Raw genomic sequence first — 20,567 nt, 5'->3', positions numbered from 1 at the left:
AAGCCTGGTGATGGTCAAGCAGGAGGAGGCGGGCGGTGCTGGGTGGGGAATAGAGCTGGAGTGACAGCGACTTCAGATCTACCATTGCTCTTCATTTGCATATAAATTCAAACACTGATTTCTCAGTCTTTAAAAAGAGCTGCATGTACATATACAGCGGGTGAAATATGAATTGAATACATCACCAAGTTTCTAAGTAAATATATTTCAAAAGGTGCTATTGACATGAAATTCTCATCACATGTCGATAACAATCCATCTAATCCACACCTGCAAAGAAATCAAACCATAGATGTGCATAAATTAAGTTTTGTGTAATAATGAGAAATGATACAAGGAAAAAGAATTGAACACACTTGCTGAAATGTAATTAGTACTTCATACAAAGGCCTTTGTTGGTGATGACAACTTCAAGACATCTCCTGTATGGGAAACTAGTCGCATGTATTGCTCAGGTGTGATTTTGTCCCATTCTTCCATACAAACTCTCTTCAAATCCTGAAGGTCCCGTGGGCTCCTTCTATGATTCTGAGCTTTAGTTCCTTCCATATATTTTCTATTGGATTTAGGTCAGGGGATTGGCTCGGCCATTCTAGCAGCTTTGTTTTCTTTCTCTGAAACCAATTGAGCATATTTTTGGCTGTGTTTAAGATCATTGTCTTACAGAAATGTCCAGCCTCGTTTCATCTTCATCATCCTTGTAGATGGGATCAGATTTTTATCAGGAATGTCTTGGTTCATTTATCCATTTATCCTTCCTTCAATCACATGAAGTTTGCCAGTGCCGTATGTTGAAAAACAACCCCACGCCATGATGTTCCCACCTCCAAACTTCACTGTTGGTATGGTGATTTTGGGGTGATATGCAGTGCCTTTTGTCCTTCAAGCATTGTGTATATTATGGCATCCAAAGAGTTCAATTTTGGTCTCAACTGACCAGACTATATTCTCCCAGTATTTCACAGGCCTGTCTAAATGTTGTTGAACAAACTTTAAACGTGCTTGATCATGCTTTTTATTCAGCAATGGAGTCTTGCGTGGTGAGTGTACATATAGACCATGGAGGTTGAGTGCATTCCTTATTGTTTTCTTTGAATCAATTGCACCTTCTGATTCCAGGACTTTCTGTAGCTCTCCACAGGAGGTCCTTGGCTCTTGGACAACTCTTCTGATAATTCTTTTCTATCCTCTGTCTGAAATCTTGTAGGGAGCACCTGGTCATGGCCGGTTTATTGTGAAATTATGTTCTTTCCACTTCCGGATTATTGCTCCAGCAGTGCTCACTGGATCATTCAGTAGTTTAAAAATTCTTCTGTAACCAATGCCATCAGTATGTTTTGCAACAATAAGCTTGCAAAGGTCTTGAGAGAGCTCACTGGTTTTATCCATCATGAGATGTTTCTTGTGTGGCACCTTGGTAATGAGCTACCTTTTTATAGGCAATCAGTTGAACCAGCTAATATTATTTTTCAGTGAGTGGCAGGATTGCTTTCTAATTACTGATAGATTTCAGCTGGTGTCCTAACTTTCCATGGATTTTTGCACCTCTCTTTCTTCATGTGTTCAATAGAGATGAGCGTTGTTCTACTCGAACTGTTCGCCAATCTCAAATTCGAGCTGTTTTGGGCGGTGTTCGAGCCGTTCGGCGAACACGAACGATTTGAGAAAAATTCGGCTGTTCGAGGTTATGTTCGATAACTGTTCGTGCACCAAAATCATAACTGGATTTTTTCTCAGTAATGATGAAAATTAATGTTAATACGCAGTTTGAGTGTACAGCGGGGTGGGGGGAGGGGCAGGGGATGGATCTCTGCAGGAATAATGAAGATCTCCATTTTTTTTTCTCTTTCCCGCATTTGCAGTGGGGAGGTGCAGTCTGTCAGCCTATCAGCAGCGCACACACGGAGCGAACTGCTGTTTTTCACACAAGCAAGGGCATGTGTCATTGGCAGTGTATGTCACATGTCCTTGCCCTATAAGACCAAGCCATTTTCCCCGTCGCCACCATTTTCTCACTGCTGCAGCTGCGTGTTAGACGGCACCGCTGTTGCTGTGTGCGCTATACCTTGTTAATTTCAAGCCAATTTTCGCACAAATCTACAGATAGCTTGGGAGTAGGGAATAGTTGTGATTGCAGTCCTTTTAAGGACTAGGTTACAGCATTTCCTACGACTTTTATCAGGCAGGTCTGTGCTCTTAAATAGATAGATTGTGGGAGTAAAGACTAATTGTAATTGGAGTCCTTTTCAGGACTAGGTTACATCAGTTCCTATCAGTTTTTGCCAGGCAGGTCTGTGCCAGTGCTGTGCAAGTTTTTTTCACAGCATTTGGCTGAATCTAGCAAAGCTAATCCTTTTTGGCCTATTGCAGAGTGTGTTAGTCAGTGGAGTAGCCTATCTGTGTTGCAAGATATACCACCTGTGTATAGAATACTAATTTTTTTACTGCACCTAGTGAAGTAAAATCTTTTGGGCATAGCATCATTCTATTAGTCCATCTATACTGACCTCCATCAGGTTTCAAATTGAATATAATTTTTTTCTGCATCTAGCTCTGAAAAAATATTTGGGCTTCTAGCAGTGTGTGGGACTTGTTCTATTAGTCCATCTATACTGACCACCATCAGGTTGCAAACTGAATATCATTTTTTTCTGCATCTAGCTCTGAAAAAATATTTGGCCTTCTAGCAGTGTGTGGGACTTTCTCTATTAGTCCATCTATACTGACCTCCATCAGGTTGCAAATTAAAAATAATTTTTATCTGCATCTAGATCTGAAAAAATATTTGGCCTTCTAGCAGTGTGTGGGACTTTCTCTATTAGTCCATCTATACTGACCTCCATCAGGTTGCAAATTAAAAATAATTTTTATCTGCATCTACCTCTGAAAAAATATTTGGGCTTCTAGCTGTGTGTGGGACTTGTTCTATTAGTCCATCTATACTGACCTCCATCAGGTTGCAAACTGAATATAATTTTTTTCTGCATCTAGCTCTGAAAAAATATTTGGCCTTCTGGCAGTGTGTGGGACTTTCTCTATTAGTCCATCTATACTGACCTCCATCAGGTTGCAAACTGAATATATTTTCTTTCTGCATCTACCTCTGAAAAAATATTGGGCTTCTAGCTGTGTGTGGGACTTGTTCTATTAATCCATCTATACAGACCTCCATCAGGTTGCAAACTGAATATATTTTTTTTCTGCATCTACCTCTGAAAAAATATTGGGCTTCTAGCTGTGTGTGGGACTTGTTCTGTTAATCCATCTATACAGACCTCCATCAGGTTGCAAACTGAATATAATTTTTTTCTGCATCTAGCTCTGAAAAAATAGTTGGCCTTCTAGCAGTGTGTGGGACTTTCTCTATTAGTCCATCTATACTGACCTCCATCAGGTTGCAAATTAAAAATAATTTTTATCTGCATCTAGCTCTGAAAAAATATTTGGCCTTCTAGCAGTGTGTGGGACTTTCTCTATTAGTCTATCTATACTGACCTCCATCAGGTTGCAAATTAAAAATAATTTTTATCTGCATCTACCTCTGAAAAAATATTTGGGCTTCTAGCTGTGTGTGGGACTTGTTCTATTAGTCCATCTATACTGACCTCCATCAGGTTGCAAACTGAATATAATTTTTTTCTCCATCTAGCTCTGAAAAAATATTTGGCCTTCTAGTAGTGTGTGGGACTTTCTCTATTAGTCCATCTATACTGACCTCCATCAGGTTGCAAATTAAAAATAATTTTTATCTGCATCTAGCTCTGAAAAAATATTTGGCCTTCTAGCAGTGTGTGGGACTTTCTCTATTAGTCCATCTATACTGACCTCCATCAGGTTGCAAATTAAAAATAATTTTTATCTGCATCTACCTCTGAAAAAATATTTGGCCTTCTAGCAGTGTGTGGGACTTTCTCTATTAGTCCATCTATACTGACCTCCATCAGGTTGCAAACTGAATATATTTTTTTTCTGCATCTACCTCTGAAAAAATATTTGGGCTTCTAGCTGTGTGTGGGACTTGTTCTATTAGTCCATCTATACTGACCTCCATCAGGTTGCAAATCGAATATAATTTTTTTCTCCTTCTAACCCAGCCAATAGTTTTGGCCTAATACCACAGTTTGGCCACTCAGCTCTGCTCGGTTCCCATCCATTGTTTTTTTGTGCAAACAACTCCAGAGTTGTGAATTAGTTAACCACCAAAATGAGTGGAAAAAGGCCTGCTGCTGGTGGAAAGGGGAATAGGCGTGTTGGGAAGGGGAAAAAAGGTTGTGTCCGTGTGGTAGGTGTTAAAGCAACAGTAACATCTGCAGAAGAAAGACCATCTTCCAGCCAAACTAAAATGTCTACTTCTTTTAGCGGACATGATCCCTTTCTTACGGCCACGCCAATCGCTACAAATTCCAGATGAGGCACAAAAACAGCAGGTGCTTCAACGGATATCAAGTGCTCCTTTAAGTGGGCTCTCCTCCACATCAACTTCAACATCACAAATACTCCAGTCCTCAAAGGTGTCACCCCAATCGCACTTGCTTCCTCACAGCTCCCAAATCTCCAGCTGCCCGTCTGAGTATGAGGTAGAACAGATGGTTGAGTCTGCAGAGCTGTTTACTCATACTATAGCCTGGGAATCAGAGGTCTACTCCAGCGCTTCTGTGAATCCAGACGAGGAAATGATCTGCACTGATGTCCAGAATCTTTATGAGTCGGATCCAGGACCAGACGCAGAAGGTTCTGACCATAATGTAGACCCTCATTCCCAAACTGTAACTCCTGTTGGTGGAGACAATGAGGAAGACGATGATGAGACTCAAATACCTGATTGGAGCGACAACTTTAGTTTTTTGTCAGGGCAGGAACAGGTTGGCTCTGAGGACGACGGGTGTGATAACGCACAGGGTGATGATGATGAGGCTGGAGATCCCACTTACTGTCAACCCACAGTCAGCCAAGAGATGAGGTCAGCAGAGGAGGTGGAGGAAGATGCTAGTGACGACGAGGTCAGGTTGCGCCTTCCTGGACAGAAACGTAGTACTGGAAGCACGTCAACAACTGCATCCTCAAACACAACTCTGCCTCTCACCACAAGTCGTGGTGGCTCTTCAGGTCGCATGGGTGCTAAGCCTTGCATAGCCTGGCCATTTTTTCAGATCGATAAAGATGACCCAACTCGTGTTATCTGTAACATTTGTCAGCAAAAGCTAAGTAGAGGCCAAAAAATACATAGTTTGAGTACTTCATGCATGAACCGGCACATGGACATGAAGCATAAGTTGCAGTGGGAAGCTCAGTGTGCTACAATGCGGCCTAGCCGGCCGGGCCAACCACCGTCTGCCATATCTTGTGCATCCGCGGCCTCTTCATCATCTGTGACTGGGGGGACAGCAGTCACACCTGTTTTGGGGCGCAGACCTGCCACCTCTTTACCCGCAACAGCCAGCGTGATTGGCAGGTCATCATTTTCTTTGGAGGTGGTAACACCAGCTGGTCTTGAGCGCTGTCCGACATCGATGGCACCACCTTTGGATCAAGGCAACCTAACATGTCCGCCTGCATCTTCCTCACAGACCGGCAGTTTGCCGGGGACACCCTTATCAACCCCGTCTAAGCACAATAGCCAGCCCTCGGTCCCTCAGATGTGGACAAGTAAAAGACCATTTCCTCCTAGCCATGAGAAAGCTAAGAGGTTGAATTTCACCATCTGCAAGCTCTTGGCTACAGAAATGCTGCCTTTCCGCCTGGTGGACACAGAGGATTTTCGAGACCTTATGTCCGTCGCAGTGCCCCAGTACCAGATGCCCAGTCGGCACTACTTCTCAAAGAAAGGTGTGCCTGCGCTCCACCAGCATGTCGCACACAACATCACCGCTTCTTTGAGAAACTCTGTGTGTGACAGGGTGCATTTCACCACAGACACTTGGACGAGTAGGCATGGACAGGGGCGTTACATGTCGCTGACTGGGCACTGGGTAACTATGGTGACAGCAGGACAAGGGGCTGCTGTCCAAGTCTTGCCGTCCCCACGAGTTGTGCGTCAATCCTCTTTATGTCAAAGTTCCTCCACTGCTTCTGCACCCAAAGCCTGTCTGGTCATGCCACAAGCTTTCTAACTGCGCAGAAGGGATCCTGCACACCTCCTTACTATGCTGGCAGTAGGGCTCAACGTCATCAGGTGGTTTTTACTTTGAAATGTCTGGGAAATGTGAGTCACACAGCTGAGGAGTTGTGGTCAGCTCTGGAGAACCAATTTCATGAATGGTTGTCTCCACTGGACCTGAAACCAGGGAAGGCCGTGTGCGACAATGCTGCAAACCTGGGTGCGGCCCTTCGCCGGGGCAATGTCACACACGTGCCTTGTATGGCTCACGTGTTGAACCTGGTTGTTCAGCAATTTTTAGCCCACTATCCCAGACTAGATGGCCTTCTGCAGAGGGCACGGTCGCTGTGTGCTCACTTCCGCCGTTTGCATCCCGCAGCTCAGCGACTTACATCTCTACAAAAGTCGTTGGGCCTGCCACTTCACCGGCTAAAATGCGATGTGCCTACTCGGTGGAATTCAACTCTGCACATGTTGCAGCGACTGTGGCAGCACCGACAAGCCCTGGTGCAATACGTTCTGACGTATAGCCTGGGCCAACGAGATCCAGAGGTGGGGCAAATCACGCTGGAGGAGTGGTCTCAGATCAGGGACCTATGCACCCTTCTGCACAGTTTTGAAATGGCGACGAAGATGTTTAGTGCTGACGATGCCATTATCAGCATGACTATTCCGGTGATTTACATGCTGGAGCACATGTTAAACAGAATTCGGAGTCAGGTGGTGGCACAAGAGGAGGTGGAGGAAGTAGAGGAGGAGGAGTTGTATGCGGAAGGGCTAACATCTGCAAGGTCCAGACGGTCGGCAGCACCAAGGCGGCAGGCATGTGAGGGTGGGGGAGATGGTTTTACCAGGGCGCATGGTAGCAGCCAAACTAGTGAGGAAGGTGCAGGAGCCCAGGAAGAAGTGGAGGACGAACTGATGGAAGACTCATCAGATGAGGGAGACCTTGATCACATTTCTGTTGTGCGAGGTTGGGGGGAGAGGACAGAGGAAGGAAGCATGATTGTTACCTCGCCACCAACACAACAGGTACTTGGTGCTCCTGGATGCGCAACACACATGAGTGCCTTCTTGCTGCACTACCTGCAACATGACCCTCGAATTGTGAGAATTAGAAATAATCCTGACTACTGGGTTGCCACACTGTTAGATCCCCGGTACAAAAGTAAATTTGCCAAAATTATTCCTGCCATAGAAAGGGATGCACGCATGCAGGAGTATCAGCAGAGACTGTTGCAGAATCTTACATGTGCTTTTCCACAAAACACCAGTGGTGCACGTAGTGAATCTCACAGTTCCAACTTGCCAACCGTGGGACCGTCAAGTGTTCAGCACTCAAACCGTAACAGAACCACAGTATCTGCTGGTAACATCAATTTTGCGGAATCATTTCACCACTTTTTTAGCCCATCCTTTGCAAGGCCACAGGAGACAAGAAGTCTGACACATAGTCAACGCCTAGAGACGATGGTACAGGAGTATCTCCAAGTAAACATTGAAGCCATGACTGTGACACTGGACCCTTGCTCTTTTTGGGCTTCCAATCTGGATAAATGGCCGGAGCTAGCCACTTACGCCTTGGAGATCTTGTCATGCCCCGCAGCCAGCGTTCTGTCTGAACGTGTGTTCAGCGCTGCTGGTGGTGTGCTGACAGATAAGCGCACGCGGCTCTCCACTGATAATGTAGACAGACTCACGTTCATAAAGATGAACAAATCATGGATCCGAAACGACTTTTCTACCCCTGTGTCATCCTGGGGAGAGTAAAAGCTTGATGATTGGTTAAAATCACCCTACCAACCGTTTTAAGCTTTCAAATTACTAATCATGTTTATCTGTATCTTGGCTGGAAAATAATTTGGGCTTTGTAGCAGTGTGCAGCACTGATTCTATTAGGCCATCTATAATAAGTTCCACCAGATTTAAAATTACTAATCATGTTTATCTGTATCTTGGCTGGAAAATAATTTGGGCTTTGTAGCAGTGTGCAGCACTGATCCTATTAGGCCATCTATACTAAGCTCCACCAGATTTAAAATTAATAATAATTTTTAGCTGCATCTAGCCCAGAAAATAATTTTGGGGCTCCGAGATGCGCAAGACACATAAGTGCCTTCTTGCTGCACTACCTGCAACATGACCCTAATATTGTCAGAATTCAAAGTAATCATGACTACTGGGTTGCCACACTCTTAGATCCCCCAAACTTTTCGATCAACCTTTTCATTTTAATAAAGACCAAAAAAATGGTCATTTTTGAAATTATAAGCATTAGCAGGTTATTAGAAACTGAAATCAAACAGTTTTCAACTCAAAACTTTATTCTAGGTGATGTTACATTTTCACATAGGACCCCTTGTTCGAAAGGAGCTTCTGAACTCTCTCGTCCATTGAATTTGTCAGGTTTTGGATGGTTTCTGCTTCAATTGTTTTGCATGAGGACAGAATACCCTCCCAGAGGTGTTGCTTAGATGTGAACTGCCTCCCGCCATCATAGACACTCCTTTTGATGATGCTCCAGAGGTTCTGAATGGGGTAGAGGTCAGGGGAGCATGGGGGTCACACCATAAGTTTGTCCCCTTTTATGCCCATATCAGCCAGAGATGCAGATGTTTTATGTGCAGCATGAGATGGTGCATTATCATGCAAAAAAATGATCTTGCTGTGAAATACACGGTTCTTCTTCTTGAACCATGGCAGGAAGTGCTGTTTGAGAAAATCCACATACATTATGGAGTTCATCTTTAGCGCCTTCAGGGATCCTAAAGGGGCCGACAATCTCTCTCCCCATGATTCCAGCCCAAAACATTACTCCACCTCCTCCTTGTTGGCGCTGTAGCCGTGTTTGCGTGGGGTGTCCATCAACCAGCCATCCTCCACTCCATCCATCTGGACCATCGAGCGCTGCACGGCACTCATCCGTGAACAAAACAGTTTTGAAATCAGTCTTCATGTAATGTTTAGCCCACTGGAGCCGTTTCTGCTTGTGTGAAGTGGATAGAGGAGGTCGACAGGATGGCGTATGCACAGCTGCAAACCTCTGAAGGACCCTGCATCTTGTTGTTCGGGGGACGTTGGAGGCACCAGCAGCTTCAAAAACTTGTCTGCTGCTATGACAAGGCTTTTTTGCCGCTGCTCTTTTCACCTGACGTAATTGCCTGTAGGAAAGAGTCCTCAATGTGCCCTTATCAGCACGCACACGTGTGTACTGTGAATCAGCTACATACTTCTTGATTGCCAAGACACTTCATCCTGATCATCGCACAATGTTGATTGTAGTCATGCCTTGACCTAAACACTCCACAATTTGTTGCTTCTCAGCAGCCGACACATCCTTTTTCTTTCCCATTTTGGCAGAAAATGTAGGCTGCTTAATAATGTGAGACAGCCTTCTTAAGTAGTCTTGCCTTTCATTGGACACACCTGCCAAACTAATTAGCACAGGTGTCTGCAATTGCTTACAGTGATATAAAGAGCCCTGACACACATCACCATCAATGAGTTTAACTGACAAACAAACAAATTCTTCCCTTATCACTCCTAAACACTTTTTGCATAATAATTTGGAACACAGTGTACATGTGCTTTTCCACAAAACACCAGTGGTTCACGTAGTGAATCTTACAGTTCTAACTTGCCAACCGTGGTCTGTATGGAGTTGTTCAATAAAGGGCCCAAAATTAAGATAACATAGATGGGAGAGGTCTCTATGAATAGGAATTCCTAAGTATTTGATACCCTGTGAGGGCCAGGCAAAGGGAAAGTTGGACTGGATGGAATCCTATATGGATTTGGGGAGGGAGACATCGAGGGCCTCAGACTTCGCTGCATTGATTTTAAAATTTGACCATGTAACAAAGTGATCTATTTCAGACATAACAGCATGGATGGATATATGTGATTGAGTGATATATACTAGGACATCATCAGCAAATAGAGAGCACTTGTACTCGGTGCCTCCCACCTCAATCCACCTAATATTGGGGTTATGGCGAATTGATGAGAGCAGGTGCTCCGTCACTAGGATGTATAAGAGAGGGGACAGAGGACATCCCTGCCTTGTCCCATTGGTGATTGTGAAAGGTGATGAAAATGTTCTGATGCACCCCCTGGGCCTTGGGACACCCGGAGCCGGACCCTTTTTGGTGGATGCTGGTGGTTGTAGTCTTCGTGGCAGCGACCCGGTTCCGTGGCTCAGGGTGGTCAAACCAGTGGCGGAACTATTTATGTGGTTTTGATGTTTAAATGTCCGACTATGCCACCCGTGGATTGCGGTCAGAGTGAACCGCCGCTGCAGGGCAGACCGCTGAGGCTGGTGTTGTGGGTGCAGCAGAGCGTAGCATAACTCCCCACGGGAGGAGTATAGCCTCAGGGCAGTGTATGCGGAGGATGGGGGTGATGGTGCAGGGCAGCAGCAGTAATGACACGGAGTCAGTGATGCAGTCCAGGGCCTTTACTCACAGTTCTTATTATCCAGACCACGTCTGCAGGTAACGGCTGCCCACGTCGTACTGTGCTCACCAGGTGAGGGGCTCAGACAACTCCCAGATCACTTTGGAGCGCTTCACAGGACCCCCTTTGTGTGTCCTTTGTCTGGCCTTTCTTACCAACCCTTCTGTCCGGCTGCCTCGGGCCTCCTCTTGGTAAACTTGGCGCCAGTTTCCCTGACCCTATGTGGTGCCTTCCTAGCGGGTGTAGCGAGGGACTGCGCCACATAAAATGTCAGAGCCTCCGGTTTCTAGCTGAGGGTCGTTTCCTGCCTCCACTAGTTTCGGGGACCGGTCTCCCCCTTTGGCCTGACCCCTCCACGCAGGTGGATTCGGGCGTGCGGTGGCGACTCGCCCGTCCGCACCCCTGGGATCCCTTCATTCCTCGTTCCTGGAGCCTTCTCCGCTCCTCTTCCTTCCTTCTCCCTCTTCCAGGCCTGGGCCTCTGTTACTAGGCCCGCCTCCGGAGCAGAGCTCATGCAGAGCCCCTGCTCCCTGCCACTTCTGCTCAGACTTCTCTGCACTGAACTAAGATGGTGCCCACCTTTTATACTCCCTTCTCAATGCACCCAGGAACTGCTTCCTCCCTGCTCCTGCACTACAGGGTTCCCCTTCCTCAGTGTTCCCTCCCCCCACTCCAGCCAGGGACAGGGACTGTCGTGCCCATCTCAGAGGCATATTGGTCGCCCTGCCCCACGGCAATGTGGTGTAATGCATGCAGGTGTCGGGTCCTGATCCACACTCCATCCTTACCTGAGAGTGAGATATCACACCTCTGGGTGAGGTGCAATACCTCTGTAGCAACCGAGCCCTCAGGGTGCTACAGTTCCATTTATCTTCAGCCTAGGTGACGTATTGTGATACAGGGCCGTGATTTTGGCTATAAAAGGGTCCCCTAGACCCCTACCCCAAGCTTTTTAAGAGAATCATATATGGCGTGCCAGGAGACTCTATGGAATGCTTTCTCAGCATCCAACGAGAGTATCTAATTACAAATTTTTAACTGCATCTAGCCCAGGAAATACTTTGTGCCTAGTAGCAGTGTCTGCTAGTCAGCGGATTATCCCGGCTGTTAAGCAAGCTACACCACCTGTAGTTTGGACACTTAATTTTTTCAAAGGAAATGCTTCGGGACCACGGGATACTCAGTGAAGAGCATCAGGAGGCACCCCAAGTCATAGGGGCTGGGACTGGCAGTAGGATGCCTTGCGGTGGACAGCCGAGCTCGATCCTTATAAAAGCTTTTTAACTGCAGCAGCTTTAGTGGACGCTACTGGAGCTGGAATTACGCGGCTGCTGGCATGAGACTTGCCCTCCAATAGATCCTTGTAAATGGATTTAAAGTGTATTCATTCAAATTAGAGAGACAATTTAAATTAAAAAGCTTAGAGCTGCCTCCACCACAGGGGGGCTCGCTCGACCCACCAGCGGACAGGCACCAGTATTGGGAGAGGGGGGCTGGCCGTCAGGGTTCACCGCGGCTCTGGCACAAACCCAGCGACACGGAGGTGGCACGGGCAGGAGCGGAATGAACGTGTCGGCTTCTCACTTTTTGGATTTTAGAAGGGCATGACATGCCTATATATGTGTCTCCCCCTCCTTTTACTCCTCCACCTCTTTTCTTTTCGCATGACTATATGTACTTGTCACTTTTCCATGTGTTAGTTGTGTCTTCTGAGCAGTTTGTCAGCTTTTGGACACCTTTGAAGGTGTTTTCTATGTGTTTCTATGTGTTTTTGTTTGCCTGCCATTGGTTTTAACGGTGTTCGAAGGTGTTCGACGAACAGTTCGACGAACAGTTCGGCGAACACACGGGTGTTCGACGAACCGAACCGAACTCGAACACTACGGGGGTGGCTCAACACTAGTGTTCAATACCTTTTCCCTGTGTCATTTCTCATTATTACACACAACTTAATTTATGGACATCTATGGATTGATTTATTTGCCTGTGTCAATTGGTTGGGGTGTTACCAACATCTAGAGAACATTTCTTGTCAGTAGCACCTTTACAAATATATTTACTTTGGTGACATGTTCAGTACTTATTTCACCTGCTGTAAATAGCTTGGGTTGTCAAATTATGCTGACCGATTTCCTTTAAGATCAAATTGTTTTTATATATTTTTGCTAAAGTAATTAATATTATTGCAAACATGTTATTGCAGAATTTATCAGCTGCACTTTGTGGCACAAATCCATGCAAAATCATTAAATTGCAAAAGGTAAAATCTACATCAAATTCTGGCAACAAATCCTTCATATGTAGGACATCCCTTTCATTAGAAAATCTGCAGTATGCCATAAAATTCACTATGGGTTAATATGGTTTTGAAAACCCAATTCATTATTATTTCAGTGTTATAATTTGTTGCAGCTCTCTGCTACAGAATCCTCACGTAAAATCGCCAACATATCTGGAGCAAAAACTACAAGATATAATATCCTGTAATTTGTATATCTACAGGATTCTAACTCATTGTTCTTTTTCCTATATGCTGAATTTTGTTTCAGATGTCGTATTAGCCGCATCTTGGAAGCTCCTCGTGGTTATGCTTTACTTATTGGAGTTGGTGGCAGTGGTAAACAAAGTCTATCAAAATTGGCGGCGTACATCAGCTCTCTTGAAGTGTTTCAGGTTACTTTGAAAAATGGATATGGGATCCAAGACCTGAGGGTAAGACAAAGCGCTGAGACAAATTAACTGCTATGCCTGTAGTCAGTCCAATTGAGGGGAGTATGTCAGCCCCACTGACAGTATAAACTAAGTAGATGGTCTTGTAGGAAATATAGCCTCTATATAAATTGCACCATTAGTGCTCTAATTGCTGCCTTAATTCTGCTGAAACTGAAGTTTAATAAACTATGCTAATATGGCTGCTCAGTGAATCCTTGGCGTGGCCACAAGGCACAGTACACTGTTCCCGCCTATTGGTTTTACATTATTCCCGCCTCCTTCAATGGTGAAGGACAGCGCTAGCTTGCCTGGAGTGAGCACTGTCTGCAGAGAAAGCCCAAGGAAACCAGTAAGGGAGGCGTAGGCATGCAAAACCAGTGGACGAAATGGTGCGCTAAACCTCTTGGCCACACCCAGGGTGCAACGAGCACCCTAATTAGCATGTATAATTAAACTTCAGTTTCTGCAGTGGATGCAATGATTAGAGCACTAAAGGTGAGATTTTACTAGGGGCATTATCCCCCATCAGGCTACGTGCTTGGTTCATACAGTCAGTTTGAGCTGACTGCCCCCTTTAAATTTGTTTTACACTTGTGACAACATAATTTCTAATTAAAGCATAAAAAACTGATTACTGTATATGCTTGTAATTACCACAATACTAAATGAGCTACTTAAAATATATAAAAAATAAACTTTTTTGATGCTCCCTTTCTAAAGTCTATAAAGCTAATTTTCAGATCTAATACATTGGCAGTACTTGAAAAATATGCCCTAAATGGTCCTACAAACCTACATTGGTGGAAAGTCAAATTTTCTTACTGAAATTTCTTCTTTCCTTTAGTCCAGAGGGAAATGAAGGGATAATATCTCACTTTTTCATAGCTAGGACAGAAAAAGAGAGTATGGGACTCAATAGTTTAAAAAGAACCTGACCACTATCCCGGGGTCCCCCAAACCATCAGCGTGTATTTTTTTTTTTATCTTCATATTCTTTACCCTTTAGCTAATAAAATAATTAAGCAATCACATTATAACATACAAATACATCCTGAGTCAAAAACACACTCATGTAAGTATGCAGCAATAAAAAATAGGAGGGATATCTGTGCTGCCTCTGGACTCGTGGAAAGAAGACAAAAAGTTGTAAACTTTCCTTATCTTCCTCAGGCAGCATATGAAGGGGAAGCAAGCAGTACAAAATAAATGGGGAGAGAAATTTTAAGTAACTGTAGCTTCCAGTAGTTTTCTACAAAAGGACACCTCACCATTAGTATATGTATCCAGCCTGGAATGTATTGGTGTTGTCTAGATTGCTGCTTGGGAGATGTGATCCAAGGAAGCTTAATTTTTCTCTGTCCTAGATGTTGCTACAGCTTTCATAGCATGAGCCCTTAGATCTGAGGGTACTGGAAGATCATTTTTGGAGTATTATAAGGCAATATAATCTGTTATCTAGTAGCATAAGGACGATTTGCAAGCTCTATCTCAATTCCTATGACCTTGAAATTGCATAAAAAGGACTTATTTCCTGAATATATGTGATTTTTCCACATAGATTTGTACTGTGCTTCTGAAATATAAAGGATGAGATACAGGGTTCTCCACACTTGAATCCAAGTAATGGAAAGTTCTTGATTGAAGTTCTCAACTGATTCCCTTTTGCCATGTAAGGTGCCTCAGCATGGTAATCATGGGCGAGCTGTAGCCCCTGCTCGCTCTGGCACCCTACAGACAATACGTGTCCTCCCTCTGATGTGTGGCTGTGTATGTGGTGCTCTCCACTTACTTCAGACCATCCGATCACGGCTGTCTCCATGCATTTCTCTTCTGGGACCAGGGCAGCAATAAATTCAGAGGACACGAGGTTCTTAACCATAACTTGGACTTTACTTGGGGAAGAGGAATATGTACAATATTTACAGGCAGATATAATGGATAAGGCCCGACAGGTTATCATCTTCCTCACAGGCGCTGGCAACATCTTCAGCCCTGGTTCCCTCTTTAAGTGAAGCATCTCTGTGACTCTAATCTCTAGCCCAAGAGAATCTTCCAACTCACAATCGACAGTGTATCCGGATCCTATATCTCTCCCACGTCTTAGCCTGGAGTCCTATCTTCCTCTGCTGCCTGCAGACTGAAAGTGCCCTGGGTCCTCAATACCTCCGTTGAGTTTCTCCGGCCGGCTAACAGGACTCTTGCGTAGGGAGATCTTCACACTGGTGATCCTACTGTCTGAGGGTACGGAGCTCCCGTCTACCCTAGCAGCCACCATATAATCAGGCTGCCCGTACGGTTCACTGTCCCAACTCTTACTGATTTGTTCTGGAAAACTCACCACAGGTTTCCTAGAGTGCCCACCCTCTGTGGGCTGTCATCACCACCATTAACCCCATCACTGTCTGAAATACTGCTGGCAGACCTAACCTGGCATCTGCACCTGGGACAGTGGCATCTTGTGGCTGGTTACCAATACTACAGCCCACAAGGAATTATGTCAGAAACAAGCTTTATAAACACTCGATGCTTGATCATAGCACTAAGTTCCCCCTCTACTCTACTGACTGGACCACTGCAGTTAACCCCTTAGCTTGGCCTAACAACAGTTCAGAGAGGTCTAACTCTGGGAGCATTCTCTTTTAACTACATCAGTGCCAAAGGAGGGCTACGTCCTTCCCCACTATTACAGCCAAACAAACAGGAATGGTTCTAAAGATGAGACAGTATGGTTGAAACCTCAGTTATGTTTTTTTAGGTGCTTGGGATTCTCTTTGCTAATTTGATGGCTACTGGGAACACTGTCTTCCAGATAAATAGCCAGAGAAATTGGCTCCCTCAGAACTGATCTTTGATTTTCAAAATTCTCAATTCACAGGTAAAATCTGTATTCAGTGAAGACAGATTGGAGATGGCAGTTGCAACTGATAAAATTCTATGCAGCCATGTTGTTGGAGGAGCTCTACCGCTCGCTTCTCCTCACCTTTTCCATTCTATCAGTAGCTACTGTCATCTCCTATCTCAGTAATGTAACAATCTGTCTTCACTGAATACAGATTTTCCCAGGGAATTGAGAATTTAGAAAATGACTTATCAGTCCTGGCGGTGAAAGAAGCAGATTTCTCCGATAAGATATATTACAAAGTTTCTTACTTTCATATGTACTATTGATTTCTGAAATAAAAATTAAATTATGCTGTCTTGCAGTTTTACTGCCCACCATCACAAGCCAGGGCCACACTGCAATACAAGCATATGACAGCACAGCTATTCCTACTGTGCTATTTAGACTGACTTGCCAAATTTCCTGATGAACTGTCAGGATTCTCAATAGATGGGGTAATGCACCGGGAGTTAGTAAAATAGAAACATATCAGATGCATGAGAAAATAAGGGAAAGTGTTTATTATATAGGAATGGAACAGGAGTTTAGCTACATTCAACAAACTGCAGGCAAACAAGATACTTAGCATCTGGAGCAGTTTTAAACAGCTAACTGGACTGTAGTATATGTAATTCACAACTTTTTAATTATTTAATATTTTCTGCATTTAACATAGCTAATAGCCTGACTCCACATCCTACGCGTGCCATACTTGTTACAGTCGATTTATCATGTAAACTAAATATATATATCTAAAATTATGCCTTCAGTTTTTATAGTATTTACACTGTAACAAATATGACACAGATAGGGTGTGGAGTCAGGCTTCCAGATATGTTAAAGGGAATTTGTCAGCAGGTTTTTACTACCTCATCTGAGAGCAGCATAATGTAGGCAAAGAGAAGCTGAATCCAACGATGTATCACTTAGATTACTAGGTGCAGCCAGTAAACTGATAGTCAGAGCTTTTAGATTTAGAATGAAGCAAAGCTGAGAAAACTAACCCCGCCCACACCACAGCTAACCACGCCCACACCAGGCTCTTTGTGTACAAAGTCCATAGACAGTGAGCTGCTTATCACAGGAGGCATTGCCAGACTAGTCTATCAATGTTAATCTCTTAGTGATAAATCTTTCACAGTTAGTAAACAACAGCACACACTTTGATAAGTGACACATCCCTGAATTCTGTGTTTCAGCCTCCATCCCCTGCTGTCTTCAGATTACACAGCAAAAACCTGCTGACAGATTTTTTTAAGCTTATCTGAGCATTCCAGAGTAAAGTGCAGCCCTTTTTTTTTTTTTTTTTGCTAATCATGCCACAAAAATGGGCATAATAAAAATTGTTGGAAATGATAAAAACCCTCTATCTTTATCTGATAATTTCAACTCTCACCTGTATGTCAACATTTGGCGATAGTTCTAGTCACACTATAATGTTTAGTGCCTGTACAATGTGACCAGGCATTTTTGATACAAAAATAGACATTTTTTTATACTTCTGAGGTTATATTGCAGTGCTTGCATGAATTCATATATCATAAACAGTAGATCATGCTGAAATTGTCAATTTTCTAACAGCTGGAACTCCAGACTTGTCTAATAATCTCACTAAAAACTAGCAACACGTAGTTGGCTATAGATCATGTGGTCTTGTATGCACCAAATTCAGAAAGTAATTTTTCATTCATTAATGTAAGAACCTCTCTGGTGCTACTCATTTAATGTGGAAATTGCATGGAGTTTTTTTTATTTAGGTTTTTCTTTTCAGTACATGAGTTACATCCATGATGTGTATAACCATGGAGCTGGTGACCAATCTAATAGAAACCTTAGCAGCCTAGAGTTTTTACACTTGCACCTCATCTTCAAAGTATAAATCATTGCCTCTTTTCCTTTTCAGGTGGATCTTGCCAATTTGTACATCAGGACTGGAGCCAAGAACATGCCCACTGTGTTTTTGCTGACAGATGCCCATGTTCCAGATGAGCGATTTCTCGTTCTGATTAATGACTTGTTGGCATCAGGTGATTGCATCAACACGTTACTTGAAAGATTTTTCCCATTGATAAATAGTCTCTGGTTACAATGAACTTTTAGGAAAGGTGACACTATTAAAACCGTTCTCATAAGGAACTTAGCATTGTAATCATTATACTTACAGAAGTAGTAAGATGAAAAAAAGTGTCTGGTACATATTGCCCGTCATGCTGCAGTTTGGACCAAATTTAAAGTAAACCCCTCATTCGACTCATGCTGCCCAAAATATGATTGCAGCCATTTATGTTTTTCTCTGAAATGCTGCAGTGCTTCAGAGAAAACATAATTTGAGCCAGCTGGGGACTGTAGGAATAGACTAGACTAGTCCAGCACTGCCGTTTTCTCTCTGCACCGTTCTAGTTAATTACCTTAATAGGTCTGTCCCATGTGTGTACATAGGGAGAGACCTGTCAATCACCTGGAGTGATGTGGGGAGAAGGCGGCCTGGGCCAGTGCCAGACTAGTCTCATTTATTGTTATAGACCCCTGCTGTCTCTTCAAACTATGTTTTCTCTGAAACATAACAGCATTTCAGTAAAAAACCTATACGGTTACAATTGTTGTTTTGGGCAGCATGAATTGAGTGACAGGTTCATTTTAACTACTATAGACACCACTAAACATCAATTTTCCCTAATATAACTTTATTGTATTGTTTATTGATTGGCCTGTATATTTGATTGAAACCTATCTGACCTAAATTGGCGGAAATCTTTGATAATGAAATTCCCTAACAATTCTGTTAAATTATTGCTTTATACTTCAACATCAATTTCAAGTTTCATAAGGTAGCGTATATTTGTACAGTGTTATGTAATATTTTGAAAAAAACAGCTTTCCATAAACGAAAATCCACCCAGTATCATATCTTACAGTATACAGTACCGACCAAAAGTTTGGACACACCTTCTCATTTAAAGATTTTTCTGTATTTTCATGACTATGAAAATTGTACATTCACACTGAAGGCATCAAAACTATGAATTAACACATGTGGAATTATATACTTAACAAAAAAGTGTGAAACAACTGAAAATATGTCTTATATTCTAGGTTCTTCAAAGTAGCCACCTTTTACTTTGATGACTGCTTTGCACACTCTTGGCATTCTCTTGATGAGCTTCAAGAGGTAGTCACCAGAAATGTTTTTCACTTCACAGGTGTGCCCTGTCAGGTTTAATAAGTGGGATTTCTCGCCTTATAAATGGGGTTGCGATCATCAGTTGTGTTGTGCAGAAGTCTGGTGGATACACAGCTGATAGTCCTATTGAATAGACTGTTAGAATTTGTATTATGGCAAGAAAAAAGCAGCTAAGTAAAGAAAAACGAGTGGCCATCATTACTTTAACAAATCAAGGTCAGTCAGTCTGAAAAATTGGGAAAACATTGAAAGTGTCCCCAAGTGCAGTTGCAAAAACCATCAAGCGCTACAAAGAAACTGGCTCACATGAGGACCGCCCCAGGAAAGGAAGACCAAGAGTCACCTCTGCTTCTGAGGATAAGTTTATCCGAGTCACCAGCCTCAGAAATCGCAGGTTAACAGCAGCTCAGCTTAGAGACCAGGTCAATGCCACACAGAGTTCTAGCAGCAGACACATCTCTACAACAACTGTTAAGAGGAGACTTTCTGCAGCAGGCCTTCATGGTAAAATAGCTGCTAGGAAACCACTGCTAAGGACAGGCAACAAGCAGAAGAGACTTGTTTGGGCTAAAGAACACAAGGAATGGACATTAGACCAGTGGAAATCTGTGCTTTGGTCTGATGAGTCCAAATTTGAGATCTTTGGTTCCAACCACTGTGTCTTTGTGCGACGCAGAAAAGGTGAACGGATGGACTCTACATGTCTGGTTCCCACCGTGAAGCATGGAGGAGAAGGTGTCATGGTGTGGGGGTGCTTTGCGGGTGACACTGTTGGGGATTTATTCAAAATTGAAGGCATACTGAACCAGCATGGCTACCACAGCATCTTGCAGCAGCATGCTATTCCATCCGGTTTGTGTTTAGTTGGACCATTTATTTTTCAACAGGACAATGACCCCAAACACACCTCCAGGCTGTTTAAGGGCTATTTGACGAAGAAGGAGAGTGATGGGGTGCTACGCCAGATGACCTGGCCTCCACAGTCATCTGGCGTAGCACCCCATCACTCTCCTTCTTCGTCAAACTCTTCAACTATGAATTAACACAGTCATGTGTTAATTCATAGTTTTGATACCTTCAGTGTGAATGTACAATTTTCATAGTCCTGAAAATACAGAAAAATCTTTAAATTAGAAGGTGTGTCCAAACTTTTGGTCTGTGCTGTATATGACATACTGTATATACAGGTGCATCTCACTAAATTAGAATATCATCGAAAAGTTAATTTATTTCAGTTCTTC

General features: G+C 43.6%; 1 protein-coding gene and 1 long non-coding RNA gene across 2 annotated transcripts in view; one reads left to right on the top strand and one right to left on the bottom strand.

Annotated features, from left to right (window-relative positions):
• The window catches only part of DNAH11 (dynein axonemal heavy chain 11), a 481,578-nt gene that overhangs the window by 281,036 nt on the left and 179,975 nt on the right, over positions 1 to 20,567 (top strand). The window contains exons 53-54 of the mRNA XM_073677778.1: positions 13,102 to 13,264; positions 18,049 to 18,172. Of these exons, the coding sequence (XP_073533879.1) occupies positions 13,102 to 13,264; positions 18,049 to 18,172 (287 nt within the window). The remainder of the gene's footprint in view (positions 1 to 13,101; positions 13,265 to 18,048; positions 18,173 to 20,567) is intronic.
• LOC141265116 (uncharacterized) overlaps positions 1 to 20,567 on the bottom strand; it is a 213,289-nt gene that overhangs the window by 15,817 nt on the left and 176,905 nt on the right. The window lies entirely within an intron of this gene.

The sequence above is a fragment of the Phyllobates terribilis genome, unplaced genomic scaffold (genome assembly GCF_046119375.1).
Source record: "Phyllobates terribilis strain yellow unplaced genomic scaffold, ASM4611937v1 Scaffold_4__5_contigs__length_816908805, whole genome shotgun sequence".
NCBI lineage: Eukaryota > Metazoa > Chordata > Amphibia > Anura > Dendrobatidae > Phyllobates > Phyllobates terribilis.
The sequence above is the reverse complement of the archived record's forward strand: the minus strand, read 5'-3'. Positions and strand labels throughout refer to the sequence as shown.